General features: G+C 41.1%; 1 protein-coding gene and 1 long non-coding RNA gene across 6 annotated transcripts in view; one reads left to right on the top strand and one right to left on the bottom strand.

The window, feature by feature from the left end:
• The window catches only part of CALCR (calcitonin receptor), a 173,201-nt gene that overhangs the window by 15,772 nt on the left and 131,499 nt on the right, over positions 1–25,930 (bottom strand). For all 5 annotated transcript variants that reach the window (XR_011807009.1, XM_072033631.1, XM_027450789.3 and 2 more), the window contains 5 exons: positions 15,785–15,938; positions 10,570–10,630; positions 10,403–10,469; positions 8,025–8,243; positions 1,750–1,791 (listed from right to left, as the gene is read on the bottom strand). Coding sequence is in view for 4 of the 5 variants with exons in the window: in XM_072033631.1 (XP_071889732.1) it covers positions 1,750–1,791; positions 8,025–8,243; positions 10,403–10,469; positions 10,570–10,630; positions 15,785–15,938 (543 nt within the window). In the remaining variant the exon portion in view is untranslated. The remainder of the gene's footprint in view (positions 1–1,749; positions 1,792–8,024; positions 8,244–10,402; positions 10,470–10,569; positions 10,631–15,784; positions 15,939–25,930) is intronic.
• LOC110354697 (uncharacterized) lies at positions 11,975–14,212 on the top strand. Its single transcript, XR_002406919.4, has 2 exons — positions 11,975–12,865; positions 13,033–14,212. It is a non-coding gene; the product is annotated as an uncharacterized lncRNA (long non-coding RNA).

Here is a 25,930-nt window from a genome sequence, read left to right as displayed (position 1 = left end):
GGGTCTCACAAGAACAGATGAGGAGAATCACTTCCTTTGTCCTGCTGGCCACATTTCTTTTAATGCAGCCCAGGATACAGTTGGCTTTCTGGGCTGCAAGCGTATATTGCTGGCTCATGTTGAGCTTCTCAACAAACAAGACCCCCAGGTCCTTCTCCTCAGGGCTGCTCCCAATCCATCCTCCAGCCAGTCTGTATTTGTGCTTGGGATTGTCCCAGCCCAGGTACAGGACCTTGCACTTGGCCTTCTTCAACTTCATGAGGTTCTCACAGGCCCACCTCTCAGGCCTCTCCAGGTCCCTCTGGATGGCATGCCTTCCCTCCAGCATGTTGACCTCACCATACAGTCTGGTGTCATCAGCAAACTTGCTGAGGGTGCATTTGATCCCACTGTCCATGTCATCAACAAAGATGTTAAACAGCGCCAGCCCCAATACTGACCCCTGAAGAACACCACTCATCACTGATCTCCACCTGGGCACTGAGCCATTGATCACAACTCTTTGAGTGCCACCTTCCAGCCAATTCCTTACCCACCGAGTGGTTCAAATCCATATCTCTCCAATTTAGAGACAAGAATGTCATGTGGGGCAGTGCAAAATGTTTTGTGCAAGTCCAGGCAGATGATGTCAGTTGCTCTTCCTCTACCCACTAGTCCTGTAACCCAGCACTGTAAGGCCACCAGGTTTGTCAGGCACGATCTGCCCTGAGTGAAGCCATGTTGGCTGTCACCAATCACCTCCTTATCTTCCACGTGCCTTACCAGAGTTTCCAGGAGGATCTGCTCCATGGTCTTGCTGGGCATAGAGGTAAGACTGACTGGCCTGTAGTTCCCTGGGTCTTCCTTTTTCCCTTTACAAAAATGGGGGTTATATTTCCCTTCTTCCAGTCAGTGGGAACTTCACCAGACTGCTATAACTTTGCAATTATGATGGACAATGGCTTGGCAACTACATCAGCCAGTTCCCTCAGGACCTGTGGATATATCTTGTCACCTCCCATGGACTTGAGCAGCTTTAGGTTTCTTAGATGGTCTCAAACCTGATCTTCTCTTACAGTGGGCAACTGGCTATTGACATGTTTTAAACAAATATTTTTACATAAAACAACAACAACAAAATCAACAACTCCATAACATAGTGAAGTGAACCTAAAACCACTTGTAAGTATACAAAACATTGATTCAGCTGGAGGAGAAGGGGAGACATTTTTGACTCAACGCCTTTTTATTTCTTAATCACAACTTGAGAAACACTGACCTTAAAAAGGTCAGTGCTAATCCTCAGAGGAGGGAAGGGAGTTGGCAGCCCTGCAGGCTCCTCTGCTCTGCAGTGCTATCGGAGACAGTACCTTTGTAATATTAAATATAGAATAGGAGAGGAAGTGCAGTGTTTTAATCTTTCTCATTGACCTCTACCTTGTGTGATATTGCAGATAGTTGGGGGAAAGTCCCATATCTGTGCTGCATTTGGTGCCATTGGCTTTGTAATGGTAACTCTGCTGACTCAGAGACATTCAGGTCACACTCCACACAGAGCTTTGAAAAATGCAGTGCTTCTTGTATACAAGACTGAAAAATGACTTTCTGTGCTTTCAAAGTTTGTACCTCTACACACTTCATTTTGGTACCAATAAACATCAAAGTGACTATTTTTCAAGTTTTTTTTTTCACTCTGTTCAATTTCACATATTTCTCTGTGAAATATGTGTGAAATTTCTGTGGGAAATACACTCTCCATACTTCACTTACCTCACCATTGAAGAAGCAGAATATAGTCGCCACAAGTAAGCCCTAAAAGAAAAGAATTTAGAGATCAGAACATACATATATATACTTCTGCTTTGTTAGGAAGTTTGGACTTGAGGGATGAAAGAAAAAACCTTTAGTTTACTTCCTCTGCATTGTGGACATTTCACCTAACCTGCTCCTTAGTTATGTTATTACATTGATTTTTGTCTTTTCTTATCAACACATTTCACCATTTTCTTCCATATTACTGACATTTCTAGATGATCTATTCCAGCTATAAAGTTATTTTTGTATGAGAGGTCTGGAGAAGGAAGACGTCTTGCTTACAATGGAGTAATCCCCTGATTCTGGCTTTGCTGAAGAGAAGGCAGAGGAGTTGTCCTACATGCTGACACTCATTTGTGAGAGTGCAGTTACCCAGTTAAAAGACAAGGGAAACCCCACTGTGCTGCGAAGGCTTTAAATTGAAGCGTATGTTAGGATAAGTGGACTTCTATACTTGCAGCATCGGTATGGATGGTGAGGATGTGAAAAGAGGTATTAGTGGTCAGAAAAGGGAAAAAACAAAACAAAACAAAACCAAAATCAAACAAACAAAACCAAAAACAAACAAAAAAGAAAAACAAACCAAAGCCAAAATAGCAATAATAAGAAAAAAACAACCAACCAACACAAAACCAGGTGAATTAGAAGGTAAGGGGGAGGGGAAAAAAAGGAAAAGGGAGATTGCAGATCCTAGCTTGGACCTAAACTGCTTTAAATTAATTTAATTATTGCCATGGTCATTCAGGTATTTCATTACCTCTATAAGATTAAACAAGGCTAAGCCAAGAACATGAGATGAAGAAGTATAAAATAGGTAAGAGAGAAAATTATTGTGCATAGGGCCTGCCATTCAAAATCACACAATTACACTTAGTTTTCTAAGCAGCACTAGCTTTTATTAAAATAGCAATACATAGCAACACTGGGAGCCAAATGTCTTTGTATTAGATTACTTAAAGCAGTTATTATAAACTAAACTTACAGCAGTTTGTGAAATTGAGGGAAAAAACTATCCAGTACAATAGCTTGTTTTCCCAGAGGTTGCTTTTAAGAGCTTTACAGCTGTACCTTTTTTTATAAATCCTCTTTTAACTGATTATCAGTTAAATTGTAGCTAACATTTTGTAAAATGTCTTGGACTCTCAAGTGAATATTATGGATCGTGAACTTAGGGCAAAATAAATGTTGTAACAAAATGCTTATATATCTGGAACACACAGAGGCTGGTTCAAAGAGGTGCTGATCACCTGAATTTCTGCAAAAATTTCTGCGCTTACTCTAATAAATTTTCTTCAGTATGTAATGTCTAATTTGGCATGACTTCAAATGTAAAGACAGAGGAAGAGGAAGGATAGTTGGAGTGATGAAAAGAAAGAGTCTCTTCATGTTTTGGAAAAATTGTATATTCAGAAAACTCAAATCCCAGAACACAGTTTTTCCCTAACCTCTGGTTTGAGAAACACCACAAAGTCAGCCAAACCTTATGCCTCTGCAGCAGAACTTTGGCAGACCACAGATAGCAAAATCTGAAATTTATGCAAGGGGAGCAAACCTTGGACTTTCCTGTAGTGATTATGCTCCTGCACTGTGTGTGCTACATTAATTTGCACTGTATTGCAAAATATCTGCTGTTCAACTGCATGGTATATGGTCACATCAGGGGTTTCACCATTCTGCTAGAATGCGTCTATATGAACAGCAGCCAGCCACAATGGGAAATGAGATGGATTTTGATGTACTCTGGGATTAGAGAAGCTTGATGGATATCTCATATCCACACAGGGCACAGCAGACATGAAAGACATCAGAATGAGAGAAAGAAGCAAAGTAACTTTTCTACTTTTGTTCTTCAACCAAATTGTTGCCCTTTTATTCAAAGAATTCTCTGTCAAAACCCAAAACCCAAATAAATATTGTGAGGAACAGAAATGGACTGATCACTATGCAGGGCTGGTAAGATAACCTTTCTTGAAGTTGGATAAGGTTTCATGGCAGATGGGAGTCTAATGATTCTGAAGGAGAATAATGGATAACCTATATGGCATCTGCGCATTTACAGATAGAAAACTATGGGATCTGTCAGCCTTCTGTGCAAACACAGAAGCAATGTTCACACAACTGGTGAAAACTATTAACATGAGACCAAAAGAAAACATGCAGCAAAGATCTGGAAGATTAAAAGTGCAAGTAAACTGCTTGTTGCTTTTAATTAGAGTAAATACTAAAATGGTCCTGTGCCTTTCCAGAATTTTAAGCAGTATCTCAAGACAGTAGGATGCTTAGCCTCACTAAGAGTTGCCACCTTGCTGTGTTTTATGAAATACATATATCACAGCTACAACGTGAAGCTCTGGCACTAATAGATTCTTCAAGCCTACTCATTTCTATCGTGCCTTTATTCTAACATCCAACAACACTAGAGTCCAAAAATGCTGTTACATGAACAATTATTTCTATTTATTTGCATTTGTATTTGTATTTCTATTTGTATTTCTATTTCTTCTGATTTCTATATATTTTTCTCATAGTTCAGAGTACTGTGCTTTGATTACACTTAATGTAATAGAAAAAAATCTTTTATTTGCCAATAACAAGGCCATTATACTGAATAGCATTGTCATTTCTCATTAGAGACAGAATTGCCTGTTTATGGCCATAGTCAGCAAGGTGTTGAGAACATAAGTAACCTGATCTCATCCCTGGAAGTGTTCAAGGCCAGGCTGGATGGGGCTTTGAACAGCCTTTTCTGGTGGAAGATGTCCCTGCCCATGGCAGTGGGTTGGAACTGGGTGGTCTTTAAGGTCCCTCCCAAAACATTCTGTGTTTCTATGGTTAAGCACTTGCACGTTGCTGCTATTTGTGGGCTTTTTCTCTATCACATCAAGAAGAACTCCATTTCTAGGTCTTCTTTGGCCTAGTGACAGTGCCATGTTAGTCTCTACAAACCCAACTACAAGGCTCTGGAGAGAGGGTTTAGTAAGAGGGGACAGTTGGTGGAATGAGCCTGCAGCCATGAGTGTGTCAAATCATGGGCTCGTTGGAGAGCATTTGGCAAGAGGGGGCCATGCATGGGACTAACTGATATATCATCTTCCTACTGCTCCTTCTTTCTTGTGAGGCCTCTGTTATGGACCAACATTGGGAAAGAGAGATAACGGGATGTGCTCACTGATAGCAGGCCTACTTGCAGGAGCTGAGCATCCCTGCCTCTGTGTACCTGGGACTCTCAAACCTGGTGGGCCTGCCTGGTGGTTCTTGGGGCTGGGGGAGAAACTTGTGTGCAGTTACACACAGGGAACAGGGCTGCTGCTTCATCCCTCCACAGCAGGCACCTTGCTTGCCCAGGTGCACTATTTCATCTTTGCGGGGCAGCATGATGGGATTTTTCTGGCTTTTGAGCAATTAATGTGTTTTCACATCAGAGGTGTGCAAGAAGCCAGAGCACCTCATACCGTAATGTTTTATACTCCAAGGAAGATTGCGTCTTTCATATGCCTTCTGCATCATCTAACAGGCTTTTGAAAACCAGGTCCTCTAGGGAAAGTCTGCAACTCACTGTTCTGGAGTGCAAATGTTTGCTTGGTGGTGCCTACTTTAGGGGCCCTGTTTAATTAGCTGCTGTGTGCACCTACAGCTTGCCTGTCAGTGCATAATTTATTCCACTTAATGGCTGAAATATCTTTCTTTTGCCTGGTATGATCTTCATTTCACCACAGTCTGGAGGCTGAAGAGCCTATACTGGTGATAGTGAGGAGAGTTAATAATTGCTACTTTTATAGCATCCACAAGGGGCTGGCTGGATGTGCTGCAAAAGTACACACATTTATATTTGCAGCACAACAGCCAGGTTTTGATTTTTATCACTTGTTATGCATCTACTCTACAGATCTGCTAAGAGGATTCTGGTCTGTGTAGTGAAAGATACACACTGAGCAAGGTAGGGTAGATATATAGCATCTGTGAATTGCTCATAGAGCCATATTTGAAAAAAATACTTTGGCTGAAAATGGCATTAATGATAATCCTGCAAAAAGTGAAGGACAATTCAAAACCAGACAGGCTCCTGTTATTCAAAAATTACTTTAGCAGAGGAAACCTAGTGTGTAACACCTATTGTTATTGTATTGTTTTTCAGCTGGGAAACATGTTTGCTGAAAGAAACCCTATTACATAGTTTCTTGTGTGAATAAATTCTCTCTCATTCATCATCTTCAATCATCTGAATTGTAAAACAGACTGCAGTGCTAGCTTGCACCATTTCTGTGTTCATGAAGATGTATTTTAGAGGCCAAACTACTGTGGTCACTTACGGCAGTGATGCACTGTTGAAAATCTGTCTCTCTGTTCTAGAAAAAGATAAAATATCATCCTTTAGCCAGTGTAAAGATGGAGAGTGTATTATATTTTCCAACAAACAAACAAACAAACAAAAAAAAACCATGATGCCTGCTTGTGTATGACTGACATACCACTGGATGCAGACAATAATGGCTACCGCTAGTTTATGGAGAGACAAGCAGTAGTTTATGAGAGTGCAATAGCTAACAGGGAAATATAGCCACTACACAAGCTAATACAACACCTGCTAATTACATAATCAGTCCTATAAGAAAATGAGCACCGGAGGAGCTCATATATAGCTGGCTGTCTTAAATATGCATCCAAGAAATGCCTGGGAAAGGATTAAGGAGGTTTATTTCAGAACACAATTAAAAATCCACTCTAGGTAGAAAAGGGAGCACCACTGTTAGCTGCAGTTGTCAGCCCAACCTCACACCTCTCCTGAAATGCCAAATTTTACCTGCTTCTGGATGCACACTGGTATTACCCTATGGAGTTTCAAGAGCTCTTCTGCAGGGTCAGGCACTATGTCTACACCAGCATGCCCCAGCCAAGGCTCTGCATCGTTGCCTTGGCTGTTCATGATATTTTGCTTTTGTTGCTGGGTGCCTTTTAACCAAAGTTTGGTGACTTTGTATTGCAAAATGATCATCATTAGGACAATTAACATTTATTTTGTAGTTTTCTGACAATCTTGCAGGAGTTGGAAGATATTTTAAGAGTGAATTTATTATTGTTACACTCTCTCTTATCTTAATGTGCTAAAAGCGTTAGCAACTTGTCACCAGAAAACTTTTTTGGAGATATTCTGTTGTAGCTGTTGAGATCCCTGAAATGACAATGCATAGTACAGGTAACAAAACAAGAAAGAGATTCTCATTGCTGTTAATCAGAACTGTAAAATAAGATGGCATATGGTGCAAAAACAGACAGACCTATCACTTCAACGATTCTATGCATGCAGCATCACGCACACCCACAGTTTTGGAGGGATAAAGGTGATATGCAGAAAATAGACTCAGATGACAGGATGCATAGATTTTGGTAGCATCTTTTATCACCTCTTTTAAGGAAAAAACACCACGGAATTTTTAGAGTTGTTTACTTACTACAACAGTAAAATAACTTCTGCATTTAGCTTCTGCATGAAAGGAAACAAGAAACGGGTAAGTGTGATCACCCATGTTGTCCACTACTCACAAATGCATTACAAATCTGTCTTTGCCGGTCAATATAGGACTGCATGTTACAGAGGGTAAACCAGATGACCAAGCGTTTGAAGTCCTTTAGTTTTTTTTTTTTTTTTTTTTTTTTTTTTGTGGTTTTGTTGTTGTATTTTGTTTAATAAAAACAAGAACAAGCCAGCCCTATTGAATGATGATGTATTTTCAAAGCATTTATGAATTCAAAATGTCAGTGTTACATTTTAATTTAAACTATTTAATAATGTAATTTTAACTCCTGAATGAAGCTTCATTGTCTCCACCTTTTATTCCGTGTATTGGCATTCCTTCTGCACGATGATTTGCATACACAGCTTATTTTAATATTAACCTCACAACACCAGTTTCAATCAGTTTCAGCACTTCAGCAGAAACAGTTCTTTGAACATAAAAGCCCTCTGTGATCTCAGTTCTCTCTACTTTGTTCAGAAATAGTGCCATTTGATCCTTTTTGTTTCATTGTTCATTGTTTCCTCTTTCTCCTGATTCTTCCCTATACTTGTGCTGAGGCAGATAATCCAGCAATGTGAAAGTGGTTGGAAAAGAAATGCAAAACCACAGTCACTCTTAGTTTCACTGCAAAACAACTGGCATCAGCAGCTTTGGCTAAATTAGCTTAACAGCAAGCACCTCACCAACAGCTGAAGTTGCTATTATATAACGTACCTGGTAATGCATTAATATATGCATGATGTAATCATATATTTCTCCAGCAAGCCGGTTTTCTGGTCTCCAGGGAATAATAACAAATTGAATTCCTAGTAAGGGCACCAGGATTAGTGTGGCTCTGACAGCTTTCATATACATGTTGGACTCAGCACGGTGGGTATCTCTTAGCTTTGTCACCAAAACTCGGACAATGTTAAGCAAAAAGAAAAAATTGACCTGTAAAGCAAAGCCATTATAGGTGAAAGCATTCAATTAAACAGGCATTCAACCTGAAAATACAGGACACATAAATGGCTTTAAAATTCAACTTTCTAGCTTCATCATTGCTCATAATAGGTACCCTCTTAGGAGTCAGGCCTTGCAAAGTACCTGAATATCTTCAGAAAATAGATGTTAAGCTGCTCTATGTGCTTTCCTGGGGACCTGCCTGAATGGATGCTTAGGGCAGGCAGGTTGTTTTAACGTTGATGTGGTCAAATTCAGGATTTCTAAGAAACAAAACATCTCGTATATACGTCTCAAGGTTTAGTAGGGTGGATGAATTGCCCCCAGAGTAACCAATTCTCTCTTCTTACTGGGGAGGTCCTCAAGGTATCTTGCTTTGGCCTGCTCTGAAGATGTCTACAGGCAGGTGAGACAAAAATCTCCAGGGCATCCCTGGAGATATGGAGCCTGCAAGCTCAGGTATATTCTCTGAGGAACATGCTCTGGCTTACCACGGAATTGTAGGGATCCCACAGTACAATACCCACAGGTAAAACTTAAAATGAGCTGGATCACAGAAGAAATACCAAATAACTGAGAGAGTTTTGCCTGTGACCATTTTGGTCAGCTGTTCTGAGTAGCTCAATATTTCATTTCCTGAGTTACTCCAGCTGTGGGTGCTAAGCACACGTACATATGCTCTTGGCCCTAGCTTCACAGCTCCTTGTGGGATGTGCTGGGAGCCTGTGAAGTAAGAGAGATGGAGATGTGGGCCAGTAATGAGCCACAGTAAATACCACAGGTATCGCAGACTTTTTCTCCAGTATAACCAGTTCACTTTGTCCCACTCTGTTACAATATTATCAGGCACCTGTCCTTCTGAATATTAATAGAGTTTTCTCCAAATGATTTTTTTTTTTAAATAAGTATCTTCTTACTGCATAACTAACAGTTATTTTAATAGCCCCAAATCCATAAATAAATGAGAAATCTCACTTAGATCTTTCAGAACAATAAACCATGAATCAGTAAGTCTCAGTAAAGCATTTCATAACTTCTTAGCTACTGAGAGACCTTTCAACTATTTTACATTTGTGCTCTGCTGGAAAAAGGGAATAATGAATGACTTCTGAGGTCCCATTCAGCATTAAATCTAAACCTTATTCTCCATCTTCCTCTGACTTCACTCACTCTGCTTAACCCTCAGTTTTACAATTTCTTGAAGTAACTGTGAAAGGTGGAAAAAAGACTCGGCAAAGGTGAAATTCCTCAGCTCTTCTGAGTCAGGCTGTCACTATGAGATCCTTGTGCCCAATCAAGCAGGACATTCTGTGAACACTGACATCTTTTACAGAAAAATAAAACTGGAAATGGCAGAATAACAAGCCAGCAATTATAATGCCTTATTATTAAAACAGTTAAAGATTATTCTTTTTCCATAAAAGCAGCCCCTCCTCTCTTCTTTGTAGCTAAGATGTACATATTTGCAACTTGGTGACCACAGAATCATTGAATCATTAGGGTTGGAAAAGACCTCCAAGATCATCTGGGTGACACATTGAGATGAGTTTGGGACTTCGGTTGAAAAAACCCTTTCTGCACCTTTCAGAAATGTCATTGTTACAATGCCAACCATCACCACTGGCACAGAACGTGCTATATGTGTACATGTTGCTGAGTTGCACCTTGAATCTCATCCTGTGTTGCTTCTGCTCAGACAGCCCACTTCAGTCCCTTTCCTGGCCCTACCACTGGACCATACCTGTGCAGAAACCAGTAAAACTAGCACTGAATGACCAGCTTGCGCTCTACTCAGCCCAGCAAAGGCATTGATGTCTCATTGATGTCACCTAAATGCAGTACATTTGTCACAAAAGAATTACAATGCATTCGAGTGACCACCCGGAATTTCTAAAGCAAGCAATGGTTCAGTTTGCTTTAAAATCTGATTATTTTGGGGAGGTCTTTTTACAGGTCTGATTTATGAGAATTATTAAGAACCTGTCCTGAATAGAGAAAATCACTAACTACTTTGACATTTTGACCAGAATACTTAAAGCTCAGAAATTTATACTCTCTGTAGAATTAGCAGAATTAGCATATATTCTCTGCAGCATTAGCATCATTTCTAAAATAATTATTAAACTGTTGACAGCAAATAATATTCTTACCAGTAAAGCTGCCATTACAGGTCCATGAACAATATAAAGCAAGTAAGTGTCAACACTCATCCAGCAGCTGGAAGGGAAATACACCATTAGAGCATTATTTACTCAAATAAAGTGGGTTACAGAACGAAATAATGGTAAATTCCTTCAAAATCAGACATGCGACTCACTTGTCATTGAAGTATTTGGCTCTTGCAACTGCATGAATAGATGCTGGCACTAAAGGGAACCCTGAAACAATTAAAGGTATAGGTCAGACTTGGTGCTTTTGGTTTCAATTTCATATGTCACTTCCACTAACAGCATCTCTTGCCCATAAAACATATATGTGAAATCCCAGTTTTCACAACTGTAATCCTATTACACTCAGAACCCTAGCATGGCGTGATGCTTCAGGCAGGCCAACAGAAGAAGCCAAGTCCACAGGATATGCTCTCCTGGGGCTTCACAAAGCTCCTGCCAGGCTCCCCTGTGCTATGGTGGCTCGTGCAAGAGGGAGTGTGAGCAAGCAGTGTGAGATGGAGGCAGAGACAATTTGGTTCTCAGTGTAGCATTCCCTTGGGAAATCAGGGATTCTTGTTATAATCATGTAAATCGGGATTGAGAAAGAGAGAGGCGCATTAACTCACATGCCAGATTATGGAGCAATAAACAACACATGAGGAGCTGCTTTTTGGAGGCCCATGGCCAGAGAAAATGTGTGGAGCCAGGACATTCATAGGAGTGGGGATTTGGGATAGCTTCTGCAGATTCCCATCCCCTGTGCCATCAAGCACATCCCATGCAGGTTTATCTCAGCAAGGAGGGGAGCTGGGGATAACTCCACAACTCCTGCTTTATCTGTGAAGCCCAGCTGATGCCTCAGGGGAAGTCACTGTGTTGACAGGGAGCTGAAGAGGGCAAATTTGCATGAGGCCAAAGGCTTGGGAACATGCCGTGCTGTACTGAACATCTCAAGTAATAGAATCCCAGAATTATAGAACCATAGAATCACAGAAGGGACCCACAAGGGTCATAGACTCCAACTCCTGGCTACACACAGGACCACCCAAAAAACAAACCATACATCTGAGAGCATTGTCCCAATGCTTCTTGAACTCCAACAGGCTCAGTGCCATTACCACTGCCCTGGGCAGCCTGTCCCAGTGCCCAACCACCCTCTCAGTGAAGAACCTTTTCCTAACACCCAGCCTGACCCTCTCCTGTCACAGCTTCATGCCATAAAATGCCTGTTTCCACCCCGACATTATAAGAGTGGCAATGTGGTCCACTCTTCTTGATCTTCCTTCAGCTTGCTTGTATGCAGTCTCCCTTTCCAATAGGCTAGAAACCTGTAATAGGGGAACCCATGCTAAAATACTGACCCCACCTTGTATAATCCTACATACGCAGACAGCTGGAGTCATCATCTACTGCATTGTCTGTCCTTTGCAAAGGGCTTTGTGGACATCTTTGGTATTACTGCTGCCTGCTCCCTATAAATCATGCATGTTTGTTCTGACGAGTGGATATTCTGTAGTTATAAGAAACACATGTGAAAATGTCCTGCTGATACAGTGATTAGTCACAGAGGGAGGAACATGGCTCCTTGTTTCTTCAGGTGTTAGTGATTTCATAAACACTTTTAGATGAGGCAGAGAATCCTTAGCCAAATTCTCCAGTATTCTTACTGCAGAGCACAGGCCAGACAATGCTGGAGAGAGACTGAGGTCAAAAAAATATATAAATAGGACATTCTGTGGTATCCAGGTATCTCTAAGCAACAACTTGTTGCTCTACTGCCAAAATAAGTTCTTACTGCAGTTGTACTTGAGAGGACAATGCAGCTGTGGGAGAACAAAGCGGATTGCCTTCTCTTTTGTATATTGTTAGAAAATGATTACTGAGCTGCTGGCTGCAGAATGACTTTTTAGAGTGATGATGCATCGTAGAAAAGCATAAAGCTCAGAACAAAAAGAAAGGATTTTCCAACCTCAGGGTGACCTTATGGGATTGACTGCTTAAGAAAATCCTTTTGCTTTGGAAATGAATCAAGTCTGAGCCAGTTTTGTTGATGGACAACATAGACTGAAATGCATTTTTAAGGGACCAGTCTGTAATGTAATAGCAAATAGTCTTCATCTGAAAGCTCTGGCCTGGAGTATTGTGAGTAGAGTGCATGACATGATGCCACGGGACCTTCTTCTTCTGTTAAATGCATTAGCCTAGAATATTTGGCTCAACAAATTCGCATGCAAATCTGAGGAACGCGACGGAAAGTTTTCATTTATCAGTTGCAGGGTAAGAAACTCTTGACCATCTATGGCTCAAATGAGCAGTAAGCAATGTGCAGTAAGAAGGGGAGCGCCAAGAAGGCCTGTTGGGTCTTGGTGGCCCAACGTGTACCATATCACTCCAGGGGTCCCAGCTATAACATGAACAGTGAGCAATGTAGAAAAGGTTCCACCCCAGCCACCACAAGAAAAGGTATGATATACCCCTTGAGGTCATGCAAAGTTCTCTATATAGAATAAATAAATAAATAAATAAATAAAATCTGGCAATTATGCTTAATTGTATTTATGGTTGAACTGACAATCTGCATCAGCTCTGTCCGAATAAATTATTCTCTTTTCACTTTTATGTGGATGAAGCTGCCTGAAGCACCCAGAGTAGACTGTAGCTGGATGCACCCATCTTGCTCTGCATAAGGGTGACTTCCTGACCTGCTGAAACAATAACAAACGAAAAGGACATTCCCAGCAACAGCAGTTGCCAGAGAGGACATCACCTGAAGACATAATTCTTGAAATACATCTGTCCATGTCAGATTCCATTCAATCATCTAATCATCTGCAACCTTTTATGGAAGTGTTTTATATTTTCTCTTTTTTTTTAAATTTTTTTTTTATAAAGCCATTTTACAAATGTCATTAGTGATTTTTCCAAATAATACAGATCTTCTTGCATAGGGATTAGTTATAACAATGAATAATCAGTATATTCATCTCATGTTGTACATTTACCTTGATCTTTTGAATTATAATTCAGAGCACAACCTGCTCTGGTTACTCTGCATTGCCCTTTGGAGAAATGTATTTCTCTCCATTGATTAACTAGCTAGATGCTTAAAGTTAGACCTAATGTGAGTACTGTTTCTGGAAAGAGTGGAATTACACTGATTTATGCAAATTTAAGGGGTGGCCAGATAGCCCTAATTAGATCTTATTGCTAATAATGACTTCTACTTTAGTTACAAGGTGTACTTTTGTGTGGCAGTATCCATTTAGTTTCATTAATAAGGCTACAGGCTTCATAGTCAGAGTTGTGTCCTTTTTTATTAACCTTTTCTCTCTCAAGATATGCTATTCCCACAGCCACCACCCTGTTTACTTTTAGGGCAGCGCTGCAGATACTGACAAGCATCTTATCAGTTATCAGTTATCAGTTAATCTGAGTTACCCACCATGATGCTCTCAACAATATTTCAGCTAGCTCATAAACTTTAACGGCAGGCCATCTGGCCCAGTTGCATTAAATTGCACTGTCTAAAGTGAATGTCACTTAAAAAAATACATTTATGTCCATTTTTCTCCTGCATAATTCGATATAGAATGATTCCAGAAGGCTTACGCTGCAAGAGATGAAAATAGAAAAAGTTTAATCTGGAAGGAAGTGTTTAAAATTACTCTTCAGGTAGGGCTTCCATTTCAGAAGTAGAGCACTACCAGACTTTGTATATTCAGATTTTCTGAACTATGAAAACTTTCCGATAGCACAGTTGCTTGCTCCATAAGGGCTCAGTTATTTGGATTGACAGAAAAAGTCTAGAAACTTTAACTCAATTTATGGTTCTTGAGGAAGGTTTTAACAGCTGGTGATGTTCCATAGAATTTTTCATTCCAAGAGCATGACAGCTCCCTCTCTTCTCAGAAAAGATGCCATTCTCAAAAAAATACAATAAATTCTTACATGCTTGGATACTGTTCTCTGGCACTATACTCCATATAAACTAGAAAATTGTGCTTAATTTTCTAGGTATTTAATGCAGGTATCCAGGGAGTACTAAGTCTTGTGCTAGAAGAGGAAAATAAGTTACCAGGCTTTTAAATGAAAAATTCAAATAAGCGGGGAACAACTTTCTATTTTGCTGTTACCACCTATATAAGACCTGGTATTGGACGCCCAACTAGCAGCTGATGTCAGGGTTTTAAAGTTCTTCAGAACATTCAGCACCAGGTCATTTTCCTCTGTCTAAGCAGAAGGACTGTTTTTTATTTTCCTGCTGGAAATGAAATAATGTTGAACAGGCAAAACATTTACAAAGAGGATGGAAAATATAGAGTAAATTCTACATGCTTCAGTCTGGAATTGCAAGAGATAAATGCCAGTGAACGTCCCTAAATTCTGTGGGACAATGAACAAAGATCCATCACTGCTGCTTGGCTGTACCAGTGGGTTTTGAGATATGGGGCCTGGCTCACCAGAAATTGGAACGAGGCCAGAAATTCAGTTCCCAAACTGGGAAAAACCTATTAGTAATGATTTTCTGTCAACACTGATGTGTCTGGATTTACAATAGTGATTTAAATGCAAAAGAGATTGCACTGCACTCTAATATACTGGTTGTATTTATGTGGCCTTTTACTGGGCCAGGCAGACCAAAGGATAGATACCTATTGCTTCTAACAGGTAGCAAGGCAAAACATGGTTTGCTTTTGTTGAAAGACAAAACATGATTTCTTGGGCAGAATGCATGCAACTACATATAGTTTGAATAGTGTGTGGATTTTTAACCTCTCATAGAATGTCATTGACACTTGCTTAAATTATGACTGCATGGTTCTCTGAAATGCTTTAGACATCACTGTTTTTAGACGAAATAAAAGTAGAGACATTATCTACTCCTGTGTGGGTAAATTTCATCTGTCAAAGCATATCCGATATTGGATTCAGTTCCAGAGAAGTTCTGGTTCCTCCTTTACATACCTTGTGTATTACTTCGTGAGACACAGATACTGATTTTCCTTTTTTCATTCCAGTACACTTTTATAAAAGTTGCAGTTTAATATTTTTGCATGTAAAGCAATAAAACTAGACAAGTTTTGTTCAGAGAAAAGATGTGCTTGAATAAAAATCTATTTCTTTCCCAAAGTTTTGCTTAACAAAACTTAAGCATTTCCTTCAGCGAATTCCAAGAGGCAGAAAATAACAGATACTAACTCCTGATGATTTTCATGAGTGTCTGGCCCTATCTAAATAAATACACTCAAATTTAGGACTGAAAAATTCAACCCTAGGCGATGATCTACTAGTGTAAATAAAACAATTCAGGTGTGTAAGTGCTGGAAGAATTCAAACATCTGAAAGAATTCACTAGTTTGCTATGCATCATGCCATACATACCCCAGCCCAAGAGGTAATACCAGTGCAAACGCTGCTCCTCAGCAAACACTGCCACCACAATTAACGTGTGAAGGTAAATCCCTTCGCAGAGCATCCAGAAGTAGTTACAGCCTAGCATGTACTGGTGGAAGAATTGCAGCACTTTGCAGCTTACCTGTGAGACGAATGAGAAAATGTGAACACTTGACCAGCATTTTGCATCTAAGCAGGCAACGTTAATTCTAACATTTGAAACTTAAGAATGCTAACATAAGAAAACAAAGAGAAACAAAAATGCCCAGTTCTTGGGTTTCTTCAGCATCTCAGTGACAAGGATTTTAAACTTTTGAAAATGAGATGAATGGAACAAACAACCTTCACAGAATTGTAAAAAATGTATCAGCACTCCAAAAACTACTATGAAAAAACAAACAAACAACAACAACAAAAACAACAACAACAAAAAACACTTTCAAAAGCTGTCTGTCTGGCGATTTCAAGAAGTGAAACAGGCAACTTGATCTAGGACAAGAAAAAACAGTAACTTGGAGCTCCAGTTTGGATTACTTATTTTGCTTTTAATCAAACTTTTCTAAGGCTTGCTCAGCTCTCCCAATTGCTCACTCTTTAAGTGACACCCAGCTTTGAACTCACTCTTTTGGGAAGGATAAGTGCCGTGAGCAACAGAGGTATTTTTGGTAGGGTATGCAGGTTACTGGCCTGGCCTCTTTGTGATAATATAGGTTTACTTTATTTTGTCCAAATAATGAAAATATACATACATGTAGAGCTAAATGGAGCCAGTGAAGCTGGCAAGTGATTCCCACTTGCAGTTCAGATAAGCTTGCAGACATACAGTGAGAGATTGTGGCTTTGAGTTGCTGGTGGAGAGAAACATTCTGTGTCCATTTGCCAGCTGGTGTGGGACAACACCATTCCTGTTCTGAAAGGATCTGATGTCCATCTACTTCCACTGTGTCCCCAGCAACCAGGTGGCCCAGGAGGAGCAGGAGGGTGATGCTGTGCCCGCAGAGAGCTCCTCAGGGACCAGCAGCAGCTACGCAGAAATCTGAGGTCATTGCAGTGATGGCAAAGTGTCAGTTGTTATCTGTGGCCACAGGAAAATATTCCTTCCCCTTCGCTTCAGCAGATTTTCCCAAGCTAATTACCTGGACTGTAAGAAAAGTTTTTAGGACTGACTTGCCTCTCTGAAGTTGACATTTCATCCATTCAGCAAGGAGAGGACTGTGCACTCTGTGTCTGTCTGAGGAACTCAGGGTGCTCCTCTGGACCAGAAAAGTGTGTTTGAGAGCCATACGATGCACCATCTTCTATTGCTGAAAAACATTCCCAAGCCAACTGCCAGAACGTGGGCCTTTAGTCCTGTAGTTCTGTTTCAATTTTACAGTTCAGTTTGGTGCTCATGAAAATACAGAAATATTGATAGGATAGGTTAAAGGATTCTGACAGGAATAACTTGAAGGACAGTTTGTATTGTTTTGTTTTTGCCATTTCATTTTTTTCTGCTCATCACACAGGGCAAAGCAGCCATATTTTTTTTTCCACGCTGTGTCAGAACAGTTTCTACAGAACATGCTGAAAAAAGGTTGTACAGTGGTCTAAGAAGGTTAAAAAAAAAAAAGGATTAAGAAGGATTTGCTCTTTTCTGATGGCAGATGTGTTCATTAAGGTTCTTTAATCATGTTTGGACTGTTTTTCACACAGCTGGGTCAATGTTTCTTACCTGGCTCCCTTGCATAGGCATGATGCAACCCCTCAGCTGGCCTCTGGCCTCCCTCCATTTCCCACATCAATCACCAGTTTTTGCAAGGACTGCCCTGCCTGGCAGAAGCTTCCCAAAGCCTGGCCATGCTCAGGTGGCCCTCTCCCTGACAAAAGTCAGCTCTTTCAGTCTGCAAAAAATCAGTGAACTTTATGAGCAATGACAGCTGTTCCCCAGACAGTTCTGATAAGATTGGCTATGCCTCGGGATGGACGTCCACGTGGTTCCCTGTGGTTGCCTGTGGGCTTCTCCTTGGAGGAGCTGCTCTGAGCACTTCTTTCTTTCCTGTGCCCTCCACATGAACTATCACTTGTGGCTTTAAAAATAAAATGAAGTACCTATTTTTTAGAGTAATGGCTATGCAGACAGCTCATGACTCTTTTAGTAATGTAATCACTTGCTATGCAGTAAGTTACAGACTACCGTTGGCAAGACATGAAGGATGTGCATGATTAGTACTTGGATCCACATCACATTAATTTTAGAATGAATCTGAAAAAGTTAACACAAATAGTTTAAGCACAGCAATGCACTGACATGAATTATGTTAAATTTCTATTAATCAAACTACAGTGAAAATTAATCTTCACTTTGGATGAGCTAAGAAACGCAGCAGGCCTCAGCTGTGGCTAAGTTCAGCAGTAGAAATATTTTCCTACAATGAAAAGAGAGTGTTTTTCTTAGATCAGAGCATGTAAATGAAAAGAACCTGTTACTGATGAGAACTGGATTCATACATGGTGTGAACAAAACATGACAGATGTAATTGCACATCTCAGCATACATCAGCCTTAGCCAGGAAAATTGCAGAACTAGTAGGTTTTATGAAATGTTTATTCTTACAGAAACGAGTAAAATGAAACTGGAAGATGACACAGGAGCAAATCTTCCATCACCTCCATGCTCAATAACTTTGATTTATTTTTTATTTTTTTTTAAAGATCTAGGTATTTTGTCTTCTGTTGAAATCAAACATGTTTTGTTGGTAAGCTCTTTGAGGCAGAGGGTCTGCACTTATGTCTCATACAATGTGCAGCATGTTCAGATCCAGGACTCAAAGAATTATCACAACACCAATACTACTAGTTCTACTGCTACTGCTACTACGAGCACTCATGATGGAGAGAGTAAGATGTCATCATCTCTTGGTGTGTGGGTGTGCAAATGACTTAAGCTACTGGTGTTTAATTCACAAGCAGGGCAGGCTGAAAGGAAATAGCTGGTCCTTTCTCATGCAGCTCTGTAAATTTGCTGCTTTGGCTGGTGTGCCTGTACCCTCAGCAAAGGAACAGAGAAATGCTTCTCCCGTAAAGAGCGTGGAGACAGACAGCATTATGCTGCACAAGATGGTGGTTGTGCAGCAAAGGAAAGTGGGATACAATTATCAGGAAATCCCCCAAACCAGGTAACCAGCTCAGAAAGCAGCTCCTATGTTTCTGGGAGGACAGGCAAAAATAAGACACTATTTTTGGCAGAATGCTGCCTGGCAAGAGACAGGTTATGTGAACAGGGAGGCGGCCTACTGCTATTTGTTCTCATGGCACTGATGAACACAAATGTTCAAGAAAGTTCTTCATAGATCTGCAGGACAGCACCCAAGATGTCCTTTATTGTTTATTTTCTGTCCCCATGAAAACAATCTGCAGTGGCCCTAAATAGGCTTGAATTGGCCATCTGGGCTGGCAGTCCCAAGCACAAATAGAGGCTGGGGGTGTTGGTTGAAGAGAAGCTCAACGTGAGCCAGCAACGTGCTCTTGCAGCCCAGAAAGCCAACCATATCCTGAGCTGCATCAAAAGCAGCGTGGCCAGCAGAGCAAGGGAGGTGATTCTCCCCCTCTACTCTTGTGAGACCCCACCTGGAGCACTGAGTTCAGCTCTGGGGCTCCCAGCACATGAAGGGCATGGAAGTCTTAGAAGTTAACATGGAAGTTAAGAGGAGGGCCACAAAACTGATAAGAGGGCTGGAGCACCTCTCCTGTGAAGACTGGCTGAGGGGGGTTGTTCAGACTGGAGAAGAGAAGGCTCCAGGGAGACCTTACAGCGGCCTTCCAGTACTTAAAGGGGGCCTACAGGAAAGCTGGAGAGGGACTTTGTCAGGGAGTGTGCTGACAGGACAAGGAATAACAGCTTTAAACTAAAAGAGGGTAGGTTTTAAATTAGATTTTAGGAAGAAATTCTTTACTCAGAGGGTGGTGAGACACTGGCACAGGTTGCCCAGGGAAGCTGTGGATGCCTCATCACTGGCAGTGCTCAAGACCAGGCTGGATGAGGCTTTGGGCAACCTGGTCTGGTGGGAGGTGTCTCTGCCCATGGCAGGGGGTTGGAGCTAGGTGTTCTTTAAGGTCCCTTCCAACCCAAACCATTCTGTGATTCTGTGGTTGATGAATTCTGGCTAACTGCTCAGTGGGAAAGGGGGCCAATAAGAATATGGTCAGGCATATTTTCCTGTCTTGCAAATATTCCTAAGATTTCTATAACTCTTATGAACACCTCAGCTGCAGAATGAGCTAAGGAAAGAACTTCAAAAAGATGCTGAAACAATTTAATGGGGAAGAAAGAAAAAACAAAAACAAAAATATTCCTCTTTTACAATAAGGAGATAGAACTGATTTTTTTCAGGTTTTATTAGTGTATTATAAATTCTGTTAATATTGCAAACCTGTCAGGGGAATCCCAAAGTTCCGTCTGCCGATGCAGGACCCTGCAATGGCACTGCAGTGTAATTGGCATGACATGCTCCTTGGTTAAGTTAACAGCCCGTTATCACAATGCACATGTACGTACATGTCATTTCTCTGTTAGGGCTCTCCCTGGTTATTGGTTGACAGTTTATGGACAGAAAGCATCAGCATTAATCACCATCGTTACCCATTAGGGCAAATCAAACCAAAACACTCAGACCACATAAAGGACAGAATACCGCTTTCAACAGTAATAACAAAATGTAACATAAAATTAACTGCTAATTGTTTTTGAGTAGGTCTGCCTAGTAATTCAGTCTGAATAAAAATGCTAAGATTTAACATAAGAAAGGAAACTTGTACAGAGTCCTGTGCGTCCATGCTCCTGCAATGGGTGAGGGGACTGAGGCTGGCATGCTGGGAGGTCTGTGTTTCACACCAGTCCTTGCCAACTCTGCAGAGCCTGGCCTATGAAAAATGAGGGCAAGATAGCCTGATAGTGTGCATAATGAAGCCTCTCTTCTCAGTTGGTCTCCATCTATTGAAATGCCCCAGGCTGACATTTGAAAGAAATAAATTGGTAAGAATAGGCCAAATAAGGTTATTAATTTTCAACCAAGCCAGCTACATGGGCCATCACTAGAGCTGTGCATTTCTTTGTTTAAAGGGAAATAAGCATATTCACCCTTTCTGAAAATCAGTTAGTGAGGTTCCTCTTCACTTTTGCAAAACACCCCAGCGCACAGCAGCTCTTCTCTGTTCATGCTGCTCGCCACAGAGGCCAGACATGATTTATTCCAATTCAGTCTGAAGGCAATAAAATGCATTCGCAGACATTCTTAACTTAGCATATTGAAGGAGTAATACGAAGTTTGGTTATTGACCTGCCTTACACATTATTTTTGTGGTTATTAGAACACAATTCTATGAAAATGTTCTTTAATTCCCAGTATCCATATGTTACACAAATAAGCAATAAAAGGACTTTCCAAAGCAAGATGCTAACTATTGTAGCTGTAAATCACCAACTATCAGAACGTCATACCATTATACAATATATCTACTATGAGTCATCTGTTAAATTGTGTTCCAGTCAGAAACCTGGCACACAGGGGCTCAGGCTAAGATTAATGTTTTAATATACTTTTAAACCATTTACAGAACAAAATGTACACAATTGCTCAGAGGGATCCTAGATTGTGTTACAAGAAAACAAAATATGGAATTAAGCAACGAGGGATATTTTTAACAGCATCCCTGTCCATGCCTACACTCCAGAAAGGCAGCCAGCCCAGAATTAGGCATCCTGCACAGTGATTAATCCAGCCTTATCCATGCATCCTGCCATAGTGATTGCTCTCCTGGGGCTGTAGCTTTGAATCCTGCAGGACAGGCTGGGCTCCTGTGGGGTCCATGTGGTGCTCCCAGCAGTGCTGGTGTGCAAGGGCCACTGGCACCGCAGGAAGCAGGGTGTGAGGCAGGACAAAGGGCAGCCTCTTCGTGCTCAATTGGTTTTATTAGCTTGGTCTCTGAGCGGGCACTGGGGTTGTCAGAGGCAGGCAGCTTTTCAGGAAGGAATCTTGAATAGGAAGTGGACTGACCGAGGCAGTCAGGGTAGCCTAACAAATAGTAGAGGAAACACTTGACCCACTCTTCATTTGGACTGGAAAGGAGTCAAAGCACTCACAAGATCCGCTGCCATCTTCTCACAACGATGGGAGGTTATCCTTAATAAGGTGTAAGAGCTTGCATTATTCCAGGCACCTCTCCTCCACTGTCACACCTGAGCACAAGTCACTGGACAAAGGAGGCTGGGACATGGAAGAAGCTACTATCCAAAAGTGCTGATGCAGTACCTTGGGTTGGTTTTACAGCCATATCAAAATTCTGTCTGCTCTGGACATGCTGTTGTCATGTGTTGTAAGCCTGAGCCAGTCCAGTTTAATGCTGCATGGAGTACCTCTAGCAACCTATATAATTATACTTATGCTTAGGTTTGAGGTGTAAGATGTAGGTCTACATTTCCTGGGGACTAGATCATAGAATCATAGAATCATAGAATATCCCGAGTTGGAAGGGACCCACAAGGATCATCGATATGCATATAGCCTTGATGACATGGCTATAACCACTCCATGATCCCATTAAATGCTCCAGGGATTTTCTAATGCTACAGCTAGGATCTGTGAGATGAAGTACAGATACCTAAGTGATCTCTCCTGTAGTCAAAAGATGCCGGCTTAGTACAGCTGATGGAGATTAGAACAAAAATTATCTCATCCTAAATGAGATATCTAAAATAAGTGAGGTAGATTGTTCCTTGAGTGTGCTTATGTCTACCTTTGGCTAAAAGGAGCATGGGGTGAGTAGCTCAGCTGTACACAACTACACTACAGGTGTCCAACTGTGAGTAAGCCATACCTGAACTTAAACACTTACGGATGTTTAACTCTCTGGATACATTCAGACTCTGCTCCAGTGTCTTTTCTGGGGTGACCTGCTGCCAGGGGTTGATGTTGGAAATCAGTCAAGCACAACTCCACACCATGAAGTACCAACAGTCTTCCAGGGACTACCACTGTTCACTTCTCAGGGTAAAATACACACATCTTTCTTGTACAGATGTTCTGAGTGAACGTCATGAATTTGAGCACAAATCTATAGAAGATCCACTCATCCTGCACATACAGCCAGAAAGTATTTTGCTATGACAAGCTCACATGAAAACTCTGGTGGCTGCTCATGGCCACTGTGGCCAGACAGGAGAACTGCTGGGTCAGCTGGGAACAGCAAGGAGAGGTGGCTTTCTTTTCTGCATACTAGACAGAGCTGCTAAACATGCAGCATGTTAGGAAGGAAATCTAACAAAAGGTGTTACACAGCAAGGCTGGGCATGCAGAGACTTTGCTGATGTTGGCGACATTTTTTTTGAGGGGTGCCCACTTCTCACTGCCACAGTGGCAGCACCTTCAGGGTCCACAGACAGTGCAGGTGTATAAAGACTTGGCAGACCGACAGGTTAAATCAGACTTTACACAGGGACATTTAAATCTGCAGTGTGGTCTCCATCCACACTGAGCACGAGGGTCTTCCTTACCTAAGCAGAAAAGATGCAACCCAAAGACCTGGGAACAAACCCCAGCATCTGATGCCTTCAGCTTCAGGACCGTGATGGATTTTTGCAGTACAAGAGCCCTTCTGGAATCACATTTCTGGAGGAAATATCAGTCAGCCTTCTAAATGAGTGGTCACATGTAGAGAAAACACTGCAGAAATACCATCCAAAGGGCCTGATGGAATCTGGGTTATTTTGATATGAAATACCTTGGGGCTGGTCTACATGAAAGCTACCATCCCTTCTTCCATGATGCTATAACAGTTTTGATACCTGAGCCTACTGCTTTAAAAGAAGGGAAAACAACTGCAGTGTAGACAGAATAATTATTGAGGAAAGCAAGATGAGGAAATCTGTCCCAAAATAAATACTTATTCTTAGTCTCTTAAACCTTTTTTTTTTCCCTTCCTGATGCCAGCTGTTAATTTGATGGTGCTTTCCCATTGAGAAAGCAACCATAATAACTTTGTTGAGAAAGCTCAGATCCTTCTCAGAGATTGTGGCTGGCTGACTTCTTTTCAGCCCAGATATAGTTGTTCCATACAAACCACAAGTGTTCTTCACAGAATTGTAGTTTCTGAGTGCTGTGAATGTCCTTTAATCATCCATACTTCATATTCTGGGCATGACATGGCACATCCCATCCGTGAATCTGACACCACCAGGATTACATGGTACTTTGTTTCCTCCATTACTCTGGGAGTTTTGAGCAAATAAACAAGAATATAAAGACCTTGGGAAAAAATGATGGGAATTACTGCTCTGTTTCATGCCATTTACACCCTGACAGCTCTGTCTTAAAATGAATGCAGATATTATTCCAGCCTGAAAATTTGTCAGAGTTCTTTTGAATATTGGCTGCTTCTGAATTCACACACCCCTTATTCTGCATTAATCTAATTGAACTTCATAGAGGTGAGAAGACTTCATCTTCCTGAGGATGGAAGAAGAAATTTGGATTTACATTTGAATTACCGCAGCATTATGCTAGTATTACTCATCCTCTTGAAGGTGAATATACATTTTTGAACCAAAGCCACAGCCATTCCCTGCCTCTGAGGAGGGTTACTCTCCCTTGGAGGAAACCTGCCTTTGCTCACAGGCACAGGACAGCAGCAGCAGATCTCCATCAGGAGCTGGAGAGCAGGAGATCCTGTCCCTGCATATCCTGCATGGTACCGCTCCATTTTCTTCACCTCTGTGTCTTAGGGCTGGGCAGGATTGGTGAGGGAGAGACAGTGAATGCTGTGAATTATACCCTGAGAAATGCAGTTCTGCTGATGCTAGAGAAATGCAGTGGTAGCAGGATGGTTGCCTCCTGAAGGACAGTGATAGTGAATGATGTTCCTCTTATCTAGACACATGCACATCAGGGACTGTGCCTGTCTGCACCTCTCATGAGCTCAGCCACTGCACTGATGAACCTCAGAAATGTGACAGTGCTTTGTGGTACAATTTGGAAATGGTCCTTAGCTCCTGATCACCCTCTCTTTCTAATGATTTCCCATGTAATTACCTGTGACACTTTTTTTTTTTCTTAAAAAAATATGTGTGTATATATATACATGTATATATATATACACACATTATTTATATATTTATATATATATTATATATATATATATATATATATATATATATATATTATTTATATTATTTATATATATATATAAAGATGCTAGGGACTACACTGGTTCCTGTTTCAAAAGATAGTTTGTGACTCTTCTATCTATGGAATAGCATTTACTGTGTCAGAAAAGACCTTGTACCAGCCAAATACCTGCATTTCTCTACTTTCCTGGCAAAAGACAATTACAAGACAAGCAGCTGTCACTGGGGAAATGGGAGGGATGGGATACCTGAATTCTGAATGCACCAGCTTGAATGCTGGTGTTCATGTACCAGCCCAGGGAAAGGAAAATGGATGGGATTTGGGTACTTATTTGAAATGTCAAAAAATATTATTTTGGGGCACCTGCAGAGTCCTAAGCACAGCCTCAGTCCTTTGCTTGTAATTGATGGATTAAAGCATTTGGTTCACTTGCCCACACAGGCACTTGTGCTCACTTGGGAGCAGAACAAAAGGTACCAGAATTTCATCATTGAACACAGCTTGGTGAGACACACAACTGGAGGAAACCCTTTGAGTTCAACAGAGGTTACAACAGGTATAACTGGAGGCCAACTGTGTCCCTCTTTGACTTACACAAAAGCAAGTAATACATTTTATTCTCCCCAGGCCAACCTTGCTGAGCCAATTTGTACTAGTGAAGTTAATACACAAATATAATTTTCAAATGCACAACATCTATACAAATTTGTACATATTCACATGTATATTCATATATAGCCTTCATTAGGTGAAAGGCTCCTAGGGAAGATAACTACAGCTTTCACAAGAACACTGACCCTCTCCTAGTGCAGAAGATATACTGGAAGACTCAGGCGACATGACCACTAGGCACTAGCCAGTAATCCTCTGCTTCCAGTTTGGTCTTTGTTCTCTTTTGCATGTATACAATACTCTAGAATAGATTTCTGTCATCTCTTTGGGGCTACACTGGCTGCAGAGGCCCCTGTATGCAATC

This window comes from Anas platyrhynchos, chromosome 2, assembly GCF_047663525.1.
Source record: "Anas platyrhynchos isolate ZD024472 breed Pekin duck chromosome 2, IASCAAS_PekinDuck_T2T, whole genome shotgun sequence".
NCBI classification, from domain to species: domain Eukaryota; kingdom Metazoa; phylum Chordata; class Aves; order Anseriformes; family Anatidae; genus Anas; species Anas platyrhynchos.
This window is presented reverse-complemented; position numbering and strand designations above follow the sequence as displayed.